Below are 13,843 nucleotides of genomic sequence, written 5' to 3' on the forward strand. Positions count from 1 at the left end.
CCATTTAAGAATGTTTGTCAACATAATCGGCGTAATGAATACAGCCCTGAGCTCTGCGTGTATCTAAATCCTTCGCTCTGCAACTCCGCGTTCTCTGAACAGCGTGAGAAATTGTCCCAATTACTGTAATGTAAAACAATGATAACAGTGTCAATTGTGTTTGACCTATAATACTGAATATTTCTCATGAAATGTGTTACCAGCTGGTCCATTGCCAAATTCGAGCTTGACGTTCCCATATCGAATCCGAGGACAACAGGTAAGATTTACATATTTCTAGTCTAGTCGATAGCCCATCTATTCTAGTGAGAAAGTTGGAGCTTATCATCATCATTATAGGTTTCTGTATAAAACCACCTGTCTCCTTTTACAGAAGTAACGTCCAACGATGGCTGACAAAGTGAAGGTATTCTGTATCATGTTCAACAATGAAGACAAGCGTGAATACAGTGCTGGTGAAGTTCTATCTGGACACGTTGTGGTCGAGGTGTCTACAGGTGTGTCAGCACAAATCAAAGCTGTCAAAATATCGACCAGAGGATGTGCCCAGGTCTACTGGGGTAAAGGGCCTCGACAAGCACCATCACCGAGCAGTGCTGCTATAGCAAACACATCATCTCAGTGTGTGCAGGAGCAGGTGGAATACTTATGCATATCTCAAACTCTCAAAGAAACACCAGGTACCGATCTCATTTTGCAACCTGGTCTCAGAGCATTTCGTATGATTCTATATGTACATCTGGTCACTTCATTTAGTGTGATATGTTTCGTATGGTATGTATTAATTTGTGGATGGGTCATCCACTTTGTATGGTATGTTATGAATTACAATTTGTATATGTTACGAATTTGAAAAAACATACAAAATGTTAAGAATTGGAAAACGAATGAAATGTTATGAATTACAATTTGTTGCAGCTAACGTTAGCTCGGTGGCTAATGCTAATGTTAGCTAGGTGGCTAACGTTAGCTAGGGGTTAGGGGTTAAGGTTAGGTTAAAGCGTTAGGGGAAGGTTTAGCCAACATGCTAATTAGTTGCAAAGTAGCTTAAAAGTAGTAAGTAGTTGAAAAGCTGCTAAAATGCTAAAGTTGTCCGTGATGAGATTCGAACACGCAACCTATGGTTTGCTAGACGTTAGCTAGGCTAACGTTAGCTAGGCTGGGGGTTAGGGTTAAGGTTAGGCATTAGGTTAAAGGGGAAGGGTTAGCTAAAAGGGTTGAGGTTAGGGGAAGGGTTAGCCAGCATGCTAAGTAGTTGCAATTAGCTAAAAAGTAGTAAGTAGTTGCTAATTAGCTCAAATGCTAAAGTTGCCCATGATGAGATACGAACACGCAAACTTTGGATTGCTAGACGATCGCGTTATTAATGCCTCTCCTGTGAAGTAATGACGTGCGACAAACACCTAGCTTCTTAAAACGGGTCACAAATGTTAAAATTGTCTGTGATGAGATTTGAACACGCAACTTTTGGGTTAGCTAGGGGTTAGGGTTAGGCATTAGGTTCAAGGGGAAGTGTTAGCTAAAAGGGTTGAGTTTAGGGGAAGGGTTAGCTAGCATGCTAAGTAGTTGCAAGTAGCTAAAAAGTAGTAAGTAGTTGAACATTTGCTAATTAGCTAAAATGCTAAAGTTGCCTATGATGAGATTTGAACACGCAACCTTTGGGTTAGCTAGGCTAGGGGTTAAGGTTAGGAGTTAGGTTAAATGGTTAGGAGAAGGGTTAGCTAATATGCTAAGTAGTTGCAAAGTAGCAAAAAAGTTGTAAGTAGTTGAAAAGTTGCTAATTGGCTAAAGTTCTCCATGATGAGATTCGAACACGCAACCTTTGGGTTGCTAGACGTTCGCGTTATACAGCTACCCATCCACCCCGACCAACCACCCTCCTTACTATCATACTAATTTGCTTTACTTTACTATGTTACATCTAGTCTATGAGACCAGGCTGGATTTTGATGTAGATATAGTATTTTATCAGGGCTGTAATGTACACTACCTTTAGGAAGTTATGGAATTGCTAGACCTTTAGCAGGCCCTATGCTTTACAGTCAGTGATTTATAATAATACTGTTGTAACATGTTGATTACTATATTTATTGACTGAATTGTCTTCTTTTGTTTCAGATGGTGAGGAATTCATCAGTCTTGATGAAGGGCGTTATGAGTTCCCCTTTCATGTGGAGCTCACTCAAACGTGAGTGAGAACTTTTCAGATGGAATAGGAAATTATGCAATCAAAGCTTGATTTGCCTCATGATGATGTCTGGTTACTGTACTAACTGCAACAGCTAATGGAGACTTTCCATTGTATACTTTTTTTCAGCATGCCTGAATGAATTAGGCTTTTCTGTCAAATGAATAATGAGTGACATTCCATAATGAAGTACATTATGTAGAATATTGTTTCATATTTGAACCGATGAATATCCTGTATGTATTCTGTTGTCTTCCAGGCCCCTTGTTACCTCTTTCAAGGGGAAGTATGGGAGTGTTTGCTATGAGGTGACAGCTGTATTACAGAGGCCCTTGAATCAAGATCAAACTGTCAACAGAGAATTCTCTGTTATCAGCCATGTTGATGTCAATTCCCCATGGTTACTGGTGAGTGATAAGACTTCAAAATAGATTGCATTGCCACGTCAGTTTTTGTGCATCATCCTATGTTTTGTCCTATGTTTTTAACCATTTTGTGAATTGAATTGAAAGAATGGTCAGTTTGGTTTTCATATAGTGGGGAAAAAAAGTATTTAGTCAGCCACCAATTGTGCAAGTTCTCCCACTTAAAAAGATGAGAGAGGCCTGTAATTTTCATCACAGGTACACGTCAACTATGACAGACAAAATGAAAAAAAAAATCCAGAAAATCACATTGTAGGATTTTTTATGAATTTATTTGCAAATTATGGTGGAAAATAAGTATTTGGTCAATAACAAAAGTTTCTCAATACTTTGTTATATACCCTTTGTTGGCAATGACACAGGTCAAACGTTTTCTGTAAGTCTTCACAAGGTTTTCACACTGTTGCTGGTATTTTGGCCCATTCCTCCATGCAGATCTCCTCTAGAGCAGTGCTGTTTTGGGGCTGTCACTGGGCAACACGGATTTTCAACTCCCTCCAAAGATTTTCTATGGGGTTGAGATCTGGAGACTGGCTAGGCCGCTCCAGGACCTTGAAATGCTTCTTACGAAGCCACTCCTTCGTTGCCCGGGCGGTGTGTTTGGGATCATTGTCATGCTGAAAGACCCAGCCACGTTTCATCTTCAATGCCCTTGCTGATGGAAGGAGGTTTTCACTCAAAATCTCACGATACATGGCCCCATTCATTCTTTCCTTTACACGGATCAGTCGTCCTGGTCCCTTTGCAGAAAAACAGCCCCAAAGCATGATCAAATCAAATCAAATCAAATTTTATTGGTCACATTCGCCGAATACAACAGGTGCAGACATTACAGTGAAATGCTTACTTATAGCCCTTAACCAACAGTGCATTTATTTTTAACAAAAAAAGTAAAAATAAAACAACAACAAAAAAAGTGTTGAGAAAAAAAAGAGCAGAAGTAAAATAAAATGACAGTAGGGAGGCTATATATACAGGGGGGTACCGGTGCAGAGTCAATGTGCGGGGGCACCGGCTAGTTGAGGTAGTTGAAGTAATATGTACATGTGGGTAGAGTTAAAGTGACTATGCATAAATAATTAACAGAGTAGCAGCAGCGTAAAAAGGATGGGGTGGGGGGCAGTGCAAATAGTCCGGGTAGCCATGATTAGCTGTTCAGGAGTCTTATGGCTTGGGGGTAGAAGCTGTTGAGAAGTCTTTTGGACCTAGACTTGGCACTCCGGTACCGCTTGCCGTGCGGTAGCAGAGAGAACAGTCTATGACTAGGGTGGCTGGAGTCTTTGACAATTTTGAGGGCCTTCCTCTGACACCGCCTGGTATAGAGGTCCTGGATGGCAGGAAGCTTGGCCCCAGTGATGTACTGGGCCGTACGCACTACCCTCTGTAGTGCCTTGCGGTCGGAGGCCAAGCAGTTGCCATACCAGGCGGTGATGCACTGAGTCAGGATGCTCTCGATGGTGCAGCTATATAATTTTTTGAGGATCTGAGGACCCATGCCAAATATTTTCAGTCTCCTGAGTGGGAATAGGCTTTGTCGTGCCCTCTTCACGACTGTCTTGGTGTGTTTGGACCATGATAGTTCGTTGGTGATGTGGACACCAAGGAACTTGAAGCTCTCAACCTGTTCCACTACAGCCCCGTCGATGAGAATGGGGGCGTGCTCAGTCCTCTTTTTTTTCCTGTAGTCCACAATCATCTCCTTTGTCTTGGTCACGTTGAGGGAGAGGTTATTGTCCTGGCACCACACGGCCAGGTCTCTGACCTCCTCCCTATAGGCTGTCTCATCGTTGTCGGTGATCAGGCCTACCACTGTTGTGTCGTCGGCAAAATTAATGATGGTGTTGGAGTCGTGCCTGGCCATGCAGTCATGGGTGAACAGAGAGTACAGGAGGGGACTGAGCACGCACCCCTGAGGGGCCCCCGTGTTGAGGATCAGTGTGGCAGATGTGTTGTTACCTACCCTTACCACCTGGGGGCGGCCCGTCAGGAAGTCCAGGATCCAGTTGCAGAGGGAGGTGTTTAGTCCCAGGATCCTTAGCTTAGTGATGAGCTTAGAGGGCACTATGGTGTTGAATGCTGAGCTGTAGTCAATGAATAGCATTCTCACGTAGGTGTTCCTCTTGTCCAGGTGGGAAAGGGCAATGTGGAGTGCAATAGAGATTGCATCATCTGTGGATCTGTTGGGGTGGTATGCAAATTGGAGTGGGTCTAGGGTTTCTGGGATAATGCTGTTGATGTGAGCCATGACCAGCCTTTCAAAGCACTTCATGGCTACAGATGTCAGTGCTACGGGTCGGTAGTCATTTAGGCAGGTTATCTTAGAGTCCTTGGGCACGGGGACTATGGTGGTCTGCTTGAAACATGTTTGTATTACAGACTCAGTCAGGGACATGTTGAAAATGTCAGTGAAGACACTTGCCAGTTGGTCAGCACATGCTCGGAGTACACGTCCTGGTAATCCCTCTGGCCCTGCGGCCTTGTGAATGTTGACCTGCTTAAAAGTCTTACTCACATCGGCTACGGAGAGCTTGATCACATAGTCATCCGGAACAGCTGGTGCTCTCATGCAAGTGGTTTAGCTCGTCTGGTAGGCTTGTGTCACTGGGCAGCTCGCGGCTGTGCTTCCCTTTGTAGTCTGTAATAGTTTTCAAGCCCTGCCACATCCGACGAGCGTCAGAGCCAGTGTAGTACGATTCAATCTTATTCCTGTATTGACTCTTTGCCTGTTTGATGGTTCGTCGGAGGGCATAGCGGGATTTCTTATAAGCGTCCGGGTTAGAGTCCCGTTCCTTGAAAGCGGCAGCTCTACCCTTTAGCTCAGTGCGGATGTTTCCTGTAATCCATGGCTTCTGGTTGGGGTATGTACGTACGGTCACTGTGGGGACGACATCATCGATGCACTTATGCCTCGTTTCATCTTCAATGCCCTTGCTGATGGAAGGAGGTTTTCACTCAAAATCTCACGATACATGGCCCCATTCATTCTTTCCTTTACACGGATCAGTCGTCCTGGTCCCTTTGCAGAAAAACAGCCCCAAAGCATGATGTTTCCACCCCCATGCTTCACAGTAGGTATGATGTTCTTTGGATGCAACTCAGCATTTCTTTGTCCTCCAAACACGACGAGTTGAGTTTTTACCAAAAAGTTATATTTTGGTTTCATCTGACCATATGACATTCTCCCAATCCTCTTCTGGATCATCCAAATGCACTCTAGCAAATTTCAGACGGGCCTGGACATGTACTGGCTTAAGCAGGGGGACACGTCTTGCACTGCAGGATTTGAGTCCCTGGCGGCGTAGTGTGTTACTGATGGTAGGCTTTGTTACTTTGGTCCCAGCTCTCTGCAGGTCATTCACTAGGTCCCCCCGTGTGGTTCTGGGATTTTTTCTCACCGTTCTTGTGATCATTTTGACCCCACGGGGTGAGATCTTGCGTGGAGCCCCAGATCGAGGGAGATTATCAGTGGTCTTGTATGTCTTCCATTTCCCAATAATTGCTCCCACAGTTGATTTCTTCAAACCAAGCTGCTTACCTATTGCAGATTCAGTCATCCCAGCCTGGTGCAGGTCTACAATTTTGTTTCTGGTGTCCTTTGACAGCTCTTTGGTCTTGGCCATAGTGGAGTTTGGAGTGTGACTGTTTGAGGTTGTGGACAGGTGTCTTTTATACTGATAACAAGTTCAAACAGGTGCCATTAATACAGGTAACGAGTGGAGGACAGAGGAGCCTCTTAAAGAAGAAGTTACAGGTCTGTGAGAGCCAGAAATATTGCTTGTTTGTAGGTGACCAAATACTTATTTTCCACCATAATTTGCAAATAAATTCATTAAAAATCCTACAATGTGATTTTCTGGATTTCTTTTTCTCAATTTGTCTGTCTTAGTTGACGTGTACCTATGATGAAAATTACAGGCCTCTCTCATCTTTTTAAGTGGGAGAACTTGCACAATTGGTGGCTGACTAAATACTTTGTTTCCCCACTGTACATGCAACACATTGGCTCTCAACCATCTTGCTGTCTATTAAAACATAGATGACACCTTTAGATTTTCAAGTCTGTGACTGTGGAAACTGCTTTTACATTTTGTTGGTGTTTCCAAGAGTAACCACAAAACATTTAGCACCATATTAAGTGAATGTAGCATTCTTGGAAATCTCCCTTCTCATTTGTTACTATTTTGCAGTCCTCTGTGTCTACAAACAACGAGAAGATGATTGGCTGTTGGATTTTTACCTCCGGCCCCATCTCTCTGAATGTCAATATCAACAGAATGGGCTACTGTAATGGTAATAATGTTTCTAAAGTTTGTTTTTTATCATTCATGTTGTCATGAAGGAAGATTTGTTATGTCTCTAATAACAAAAGTGAAATTATAGTGCAATGTCCTCAAGATTCATTTATTTGTTCTAGGAGAGTCAATCCCCATCAATGCTGTGATTGAGAACTGTTCTTCTCGACTCATCGTGCCTAAAGCAGCTATCTACCAAATACAGACCTTCATGGCAAATGGCAAAACAAAAAGTTATACAAAGTTGGTTGCCAGCGTGAGGGGTAACCACATTCCATCAGGCTGCACAGACACCTGGAATGGAAAAATACTGAAGATCCCACCTGTCTCTGCCTCAATTCTCAACTCCTCAGTCATCAGAGTGGAATACTCCCTGGCAGTGCGTGCCCTTTTCTATGGATATTTTGTTACTCAAATCTATTAAATTGTTAAAGTGTGGTATAAATTCCATTGTAGACCACATTGTGTTGTGTTATACCATCTGCATGGTTTTTCTATGGATGTGTGTATGCTAAGTATGAGCTAAATAAGTGATGTGTTCAAAGTCAGCATTCAGATGGTAGAACGTATGCCTGCTTATTTCCTTTCCTATGTGGAGGTCATGGCACAGATACCAGGTGCTAAGAAACTCAAGGTGGAGCTTCCCATTGTGATTGGCAGTATACCATACAACGGCCTTGACGGCAGAAGCTCCAGCTTGAGCAGACACTTCAGCATGGACATGAGCTGGCTCGCACTGGCACTTCCTGAAGTGCCTGAAGGTAAGGAGAGGCCTTACAAAAATGCTTTCACACACACACACACACACACTATCCTTGGATGCTGCTCAGTTGCTCCCCTTATTTATGAAAAAGCTTTGTCTAAACAGAGTTTAGAAGGGGTCATATATGAACTCCCGTTCATTGTCATGGTCTAACTTCATGTATTTGTGTTAAAGATTTGTTGAAGCTTTCACCAACACAGTTTTGAGTAGATACAAAGTTGTTTCTGACGTGTTGTTTACCTTCTGGTTAATCCCCAGCCCCTCCTAACTATGCGGATGTGGTGTCTGAGGAAGAGTTTGAACTGCACAGCCCCTCTTACTCTCAGTCCGAGGAGTTGGAGAGACAGCTTGGTGGACAAGCCCTTTCTTACATCCAGGAGTTCAGGTTCCAGCCTCCACCACTGTACTCTGAGGTGAGTTCTCAAATTTGGTGTCTCACATTGGGAACTAAACATTTTACTCATTCTGAGTAGTGCTCTAGGCTAAATGTTACTTTTCTGCTTTCAAACAACTGTCTTCATTCATAACAGGTTGATTCCCACCCAGTCCATAGCTAGGCTAAATGTTGAGCCTCTACATCATCTGTTAAAGAACCAAAGTGATGCCTTCAAATTGCAATGTTGCACAATATTTATATTGTGGTGTAAAGAGTGTAATATAATGTGATCAAGTCTTGAACCAATTAAACTTTGGATTTCATAGCAGATTAACCATATTTTTTGAATGATTATGCACTAGGCTGTGTTGAGAAATGTAGGCTACTCTTTACATGACTGTTATTAGAAAGGGAATTACTGCACAGCACATTGTTGTAGCAGGTGGGTGCAACATAATGCAAGATAAGGTGTGTTATCTACTGTATATAATGTAAAGCACTTTGAGAGCTACTGAAACAGGTTGTGTTGTTGAAGTCTACAATAGCTTTATTTCTGTATGTCATGAATCCTTTCCTGATGCAATGGGCCACATGTTCAGGGTGTATAATATAATATGGGCATTCTTTTTGAAATCTGATACATTGTAACTAAAAAGTTGAACATGTCTGAGCAGAAACTGTAAAATGCTTTGATTGTGTCACGGATTCTGCCGAGGCTGCTCCTCCTCCTTGTACGAGCAGGCGTCGGCGGTCGCCGTCCCCGGAGTACTAGCTGCCACCGATCTTTGTTCTGTGTGTGATTGCTTTTGTCTGTCTGTCACACCTGTGTCCAATTGTTTATTGATCACCTGTCCTATAAGTTCTGTCTGTTTGCTTAGTAGGATTGTGTGTTGTTGTTCGCCTGTCGTAGTGCTGCGTGTTTCGTTTCTTGTTTTCTGTTTTAGTGTTTTACGCATTGTGCGTAATGCTCGCCTCTGTGTTTTTCGAGGCAGTTTGTTTACCGTTTCCTTGTTGGATTATTTGAGTAAACTCTGTTGGACTGAGCCTCGGTGTCCTGCGCCTGACTTCCACCCCACATACACCTCACCTCTTGACAGAACAACACACCATCATGGAGTCAGCAGGAGCAGTGGCGGCACCCAGGTTGCTGGGGGAGCAGTTACGCTATCAAGACATCTTGTTCCAGCAACTTGAGGCCGCCCTTGACGAGGTGTCCAACAAGATGAGTCGCTTGGTGACGAGGGAAGTGCCCACGCCATCACCCACGATCCCATCACCAACGACCAGTCCTCCTCTCTCAGCACCGGAACCCAGTGGCATTCGGCTCTCGGCTCCCGAGGGCATATGACGGTTCTGCAGCCGGGTGTCAGGGTTTCCTCCTGCAGATAGAACTATACCTGGCTACTATACACCCAGCGCCCTCGGGATACGAGAGCGTCGCCGCCCTCATCTCCTGTCTATCCGGTAAGGCGTTGGAATGGGCCAACGCCGAATGGAGGAGAATAGACGCAGCTACCATCACCTACGCTGAGTTCTCCCGCCGCTTCCGGGCAGTCTTCGATCACCCACCTGAAGGGAAGGCGGCGGGGGAGCGTCTGTTCTACCTCCGACAGGAGAAGAGGAGCGCACAGGAGTTCGCACTGGAGTTCCGGACGTTAGCTGCGGATGCGGGATGGAATGAGAGGGCCCTCATCGACCAGTATCGGTGTAGCCTGCGAGAGGACGTTCGTCGTGAGCTGGCCTGCAGGGACACCAACCTATGCTTCGACCAGCTGGTGGACATCTCCATCAGGCTTGACACCCTGCTGGCCGCCCGCGGGACGTCCCGAGTGGGGGTCGTCCATTCCATCCTCCAGCACCTCTGAGCCCATTCCTATGGAGCTCGGGGGTGCTGGCGCTAGAGAGAGGAGGAGGGAGAACCCGAGGAGGGCCAATCCCTGCACCAACTGTGGCCGTGGAGGACACACCGCGGCCAGGTGCTGGGGAGGGTCTTCTGAGAGAGGGGACAACAGGTCACGCACTGGGGAGTCATTTCAGGTGAGTAGGCGCCCACTTACCCAGAGCTCTCTGTTGGTCACATGAGCATTCCTGTGCGTTTTCCACAGGTGGCACCTCATTCCCAGCATAAGGCGCTAGTAGATTCAGGCGCAGCTGGGAACTTTATTGATCGGGCATTTTGTGCTAGGTTAGGAATTCCCCTTCGGCCGGTAGAAGTTCCATTCCCTGTCCATGCGTTAGACAGCCGGCCGTTGGGGTCGGGTCTAATCAGGGATGTCACGGCACCGCTGACGATGACTACGCAGGGGGGTCATGAGGAAATCATTCAGTTCTATCTGATTGACTCTCCTGCGTACCCAGTGGTGTTGGGGCTTCCCTGGTTAAGCACCCACGATCCTACCATAGCGTGGCAACAGAGGGCTCTTATGGAGTGGTCTGCCCAGTGTGTAGGGAGATGTCTAGGTATTTCCATAGGGGCGACCTCGGTAGAGAGTCCGAACCAAGTGCCCGCACTGCGCATTCCCCCGAGTATGAGGGATTTAGCACTAGCGTTTAGCAAATCGAGAGCAGCACGGCTACCTCCTCATAGACAGGTGGACTGTGCGATAAGTCTCCAGTATCTCGTGGAGTGGGAGGGGTACGGTCCGGAGGAACGGTCCTGGGTGCCCAGGAGGGACATCCTCGATCCATCCCTCCTGACTGAGTTCCACCGTGGGCATCCCACGCGCCCGGGTCCGCGTCCTCCTGGCCGTCCCCCGAGGCCGGGGTCGGTGCACGGCTGGAGCCGCGCGTCAAGGGGGGTACTGTCACGGATTCTGCCGAGGCTGCTCCTCCTCCTTGTACGAGCAGGCGTCGGCGGTCGCCGTCCCCGGAGTACTAGCTGCCACCGATCTTTGTTCTGTGTGTGATTGCTTTTGTCTGTCTGTCACACCTGTGTCCAATTGTTTATTGATCACCTGTCCTATAAGTTCTGTCTGTTTGCTTAGTAGGATTGTGTGTTGTTGTTCGCCTGTCGTAGTGCTGCGTGTTTCGTTTCTTGTTTTCTGTTTTAGTGTTTTACGCATTGTGCGTAATGCTCGCCTCTGTGTTTTTCGAGGCAGTTTGTTTACCGTTTCCTTGTTGGATTATTTGAGTAAACTCTGTTGGACTGAGCCTCGGTGTCCTGCGCCTGACTTCCACCCCACATACACCTCACCTCTTGACAGATTGTTCAAAAGTTACGCAAAGGTATTAATTCCAGGTGGATATTTTGACCTTGGAGTTGTTCCTTCTCAGAACGTATTGCCTTATCTAAAATGTAACTGATGTTGAGTTTACATTGTTGGTTTTGAATTGTGAGTTCCTAGGGAAAACCTTGGATCATGCAGTGCTGTGAATGTTTATCAGGTACAGACCTTGTATGTATGTATGTATGTATGTATGTATGTATGTATGTATGTATGTATGTACAGTGGGGAGAACAAGTATTTGATACACTGCCGATTTTGCAGGTTTTCCTACTTACAAAGCATGTAGAGGTCTGTAATTTTTATCATAGGTACACTTCAACTGTGAGAGACGGAATCTAAAATCCAGAAAATCACGTATGATTTTTAAGTAATTAATTTGCATTTTATTGCATGACATAAGTATTTGATCACCTACCAACCAGTAAGAATTCCGGCTCTCACAGACCTGTTAGTTTTTCTTTAAGAAGCCCTCCTGTTCTCCACTCATTACCTGTATTAACTGCACCTGTTTGAACTTGTTACCTGTATAAAAGACACCTGTCCACACACTCAATCAAACAGACTCCAACCTCTCCACAATGGCCAAGACCAGAGAGCTGTGTAAGGACATCAGGGATAAAATTGTAGACCTGCACAAGGCTGGGATGGGCTACAGGACAATAGGCAAGCAGCTTGGTGAGAAGGCAACAACTGTTGGCGCAATTATTAGAAAATGGAAGAAGTTCAAGATGACGGTCACTCACCCTCGGTCTGGGGCTCCATGCAAGATCTCACCTCGTGGGGCATCAATGATCATGAGGAAGGTGAAGGATCAGCCCAGAACTACACGGCAGGACCTGGTCAATGACCTGAAGAGAGCTGGGACCACAGTCTCAAAGAAAACCATTAGTAACACACTACGCCGTCATGGATTAAACTCCTGCAGCGCACGCAAGGTCCCCCTGCTCAAGCCAGCGCATGTCCAGGCCTGTCTGAAGTTTGCCAATGACCATCTGGATGATCCAGAGGAGGAATGGGAGAAGGTCATGTGGTCTGATGAGACAAAAATAGAGCTTTTTGGTCTAAACTCCACTCGCCGTGTTTGGAGGAAGAAGAAGGATGAGTACAACCCCAAGAACACCATCCCAACCGTGAAGCATGGAGGTGGAAACATCATTCTTTGGGGATGCTTTTCTGCAAAGGGGACAGGATGACTGCACCGTATTGAGGGAAGGATGGATGGGGCCATGTATCGCGAGATCTTGGCCAACAACCTCCTTCCCTCAGTAAGAGCATTGAAGATGGGTCGTGGCTGGGTCTTCCAGCATGTCAACGACCCGAAACACACAGCCAGGGCAACTGAGGAGTGGCTCCGTAAGAAGCATCTCAAGGTCGTGTAGTGACCTAGCCAGTCTCCAGACCTGAACCCAATAGAACATCTTTGGAGGGAGCTGAAAGTCCGTATTGCCCAGCGACAGCCCCGAAACCTGAAGGATCTGGAGAAGGTCTGTATGGAGGAGTGGGCCAAAATCCCTGCTGCAGTGTGTGCAAACCTGGTCAAGACCTACAGGAAACGTATGATCTCTGTAATTGCAAACAAAGGTTTCTGTACCAAATATTAAGTTCTGCTTTTCTGATGTATCAAATACTTATGTCATGCAATAAAATGCAAATTAATTACTTAAAAATCATACAATGTGATTTTCTGGATTTTTGTTTTAGATTCCGTCTCTCACAGTTGAAGTGTACCTATGATAAAAATTACAGACCTCTACATGCTTTGTAAGTAGGAAAACCTGCAAAATCGGCAGTGTATCAAATACTTGTTCTCCCCACTGTATGTATGTTTTTATTTATTTTATTTTATTTCACCTTTATTTAACCAGGTAAACCAGTTTTGAACAAGTTCTCATTTACAACTGCGACCTGGCCAAGATAAAGCAAAGCAGTGCGATAAAAACAACAACACAGAGTTACATATGGGGTAAAACAAAACAAAGTCAAAAATACAACAGAAATACATATATATACAGTGTGTGCAAATGTAGCAAGTTATGGAGGTAAGGCAATAAATAGGCTATAGTGCAAAATAATTACAATTAGTATTAACACTGGAATGATAGATGTGCAAGAGATGATGTGCAAATAGAGATACTGGGGTACAAATGAGCAAAATAAATAACAATATAGGGATGAGGTAGTTGGGCGGGCTAATTTCAGATGGGCTGTGTACAGGTGCAGTGATCGGTAAGGTGCTCTGACAACTGATGCTTAAAGTTAGTGAGGGAGATAAGTGTCTCCAGCTTCAGAGATTTTTGCAATTTGTTCCAGTCATTGGCAGCAGAGAACTGGAAGGAATGGCGGCCAAAGGAGGTGTTGGCTTTGGGGATGACCAGTGAGATATACCTGCTGGAGCGCAGACTACGGGTGGGTGTTGCTATGGTGACCAATGAGCTAAGATAAGGCGGGGATTTGCCTAGCAGTGATTTATAGATGGCCTGGAGCCAGTGGGTTTGGCGACGAATATGTAGTGAGGACCAGCCAACAAGAGCGTACAGGTCACAGTGGTGGGTAGTATATGGGGCTTTGGAGA

The 13,843-nt window shown here is 45.3% G+C and overlaps 1 protein-coding gene across 2 annotated transcripts; it reads left to right on the forward strand.

Annotated features, from left to right (window-relative positions):
* The first annotated feature begins 16 nt into the window (after nt 1–16).
* LOC121531342 (arrestin domain-containing protein 4) lies at nt 17–8,721 on the forward strand. Of its 2 annotated transcripts, XM_045205160.1 has the most exons (10): nt 17–103; nt 204–259; nt 374–680; nt 2,119–2,188; nt 2,448–2,595; nt 6,801–6,903; nt 7,028–7,284; nt 7,504–7,666; nt 7,927–8,081; nt 8,199–8,721. In XM_045205160.1, the coding sequence occupies exons 3-10, from the start codon at nt 389–391 to the stop codon at nt 8,223–8,225; spliced, it is 1,215 nt and encodes a 404-aa protein (XP_045061095.1). In that variant the 5' UTR covers nt 17–103; nt 204–259; nt 374–388; the 3' UTR covers nt 8,226–8,721. The 2 variants fall into 2 exon arrangements, with proteins under 2 accessions (XP_045061095.1, XP_041692511.2); XM_041836577.2 differs by having other exon boundaries at nt 19–259.
* Nucleotides 8,722–13,843: the final 5,122 nt, after the last annotated feature.

The sequence above is a fragment of the Coregonus clupeaformis genome, chromosome 19 (genome assembly GCF_020615455.1).
Source record: "Coregonus clupeaformis isolate EN_2021a chromosome 19, ASM2061545v1, whole genome shotgun sequence".
Lineage (NCBI taxonomy): Eukaryota > Metazoa > Chordata > Actinopteri > Salmoniformes > Salmonidae > Coregonus > Coregonus clupeaformis.

Excerpts from the sequence above, each read along its gene's own strand:
- LOC121531342 (XM_045205160.1), top strand. The coding sequence starts at position 389 with ATGGCTGACAAAGTGAAGGTATTCTGTATCATGTTCAACAATGAAGAC. Across the intron at positions 2,596-6,800 it reads TCAATTCCCCATGGTTACTG|TCCTCTGTGTCTACAAACAA; the intron begins GTGAGTGATAAG and ends ACTATTTTGCAG. Across the intron at positions 6,904-7,027 it reads CAGAATGGGCTACTGTAATG|GAGAGTCAATCCCCATCAAT; the intron begins GTAATAATGTTT and ends TATTTGTTCTAG.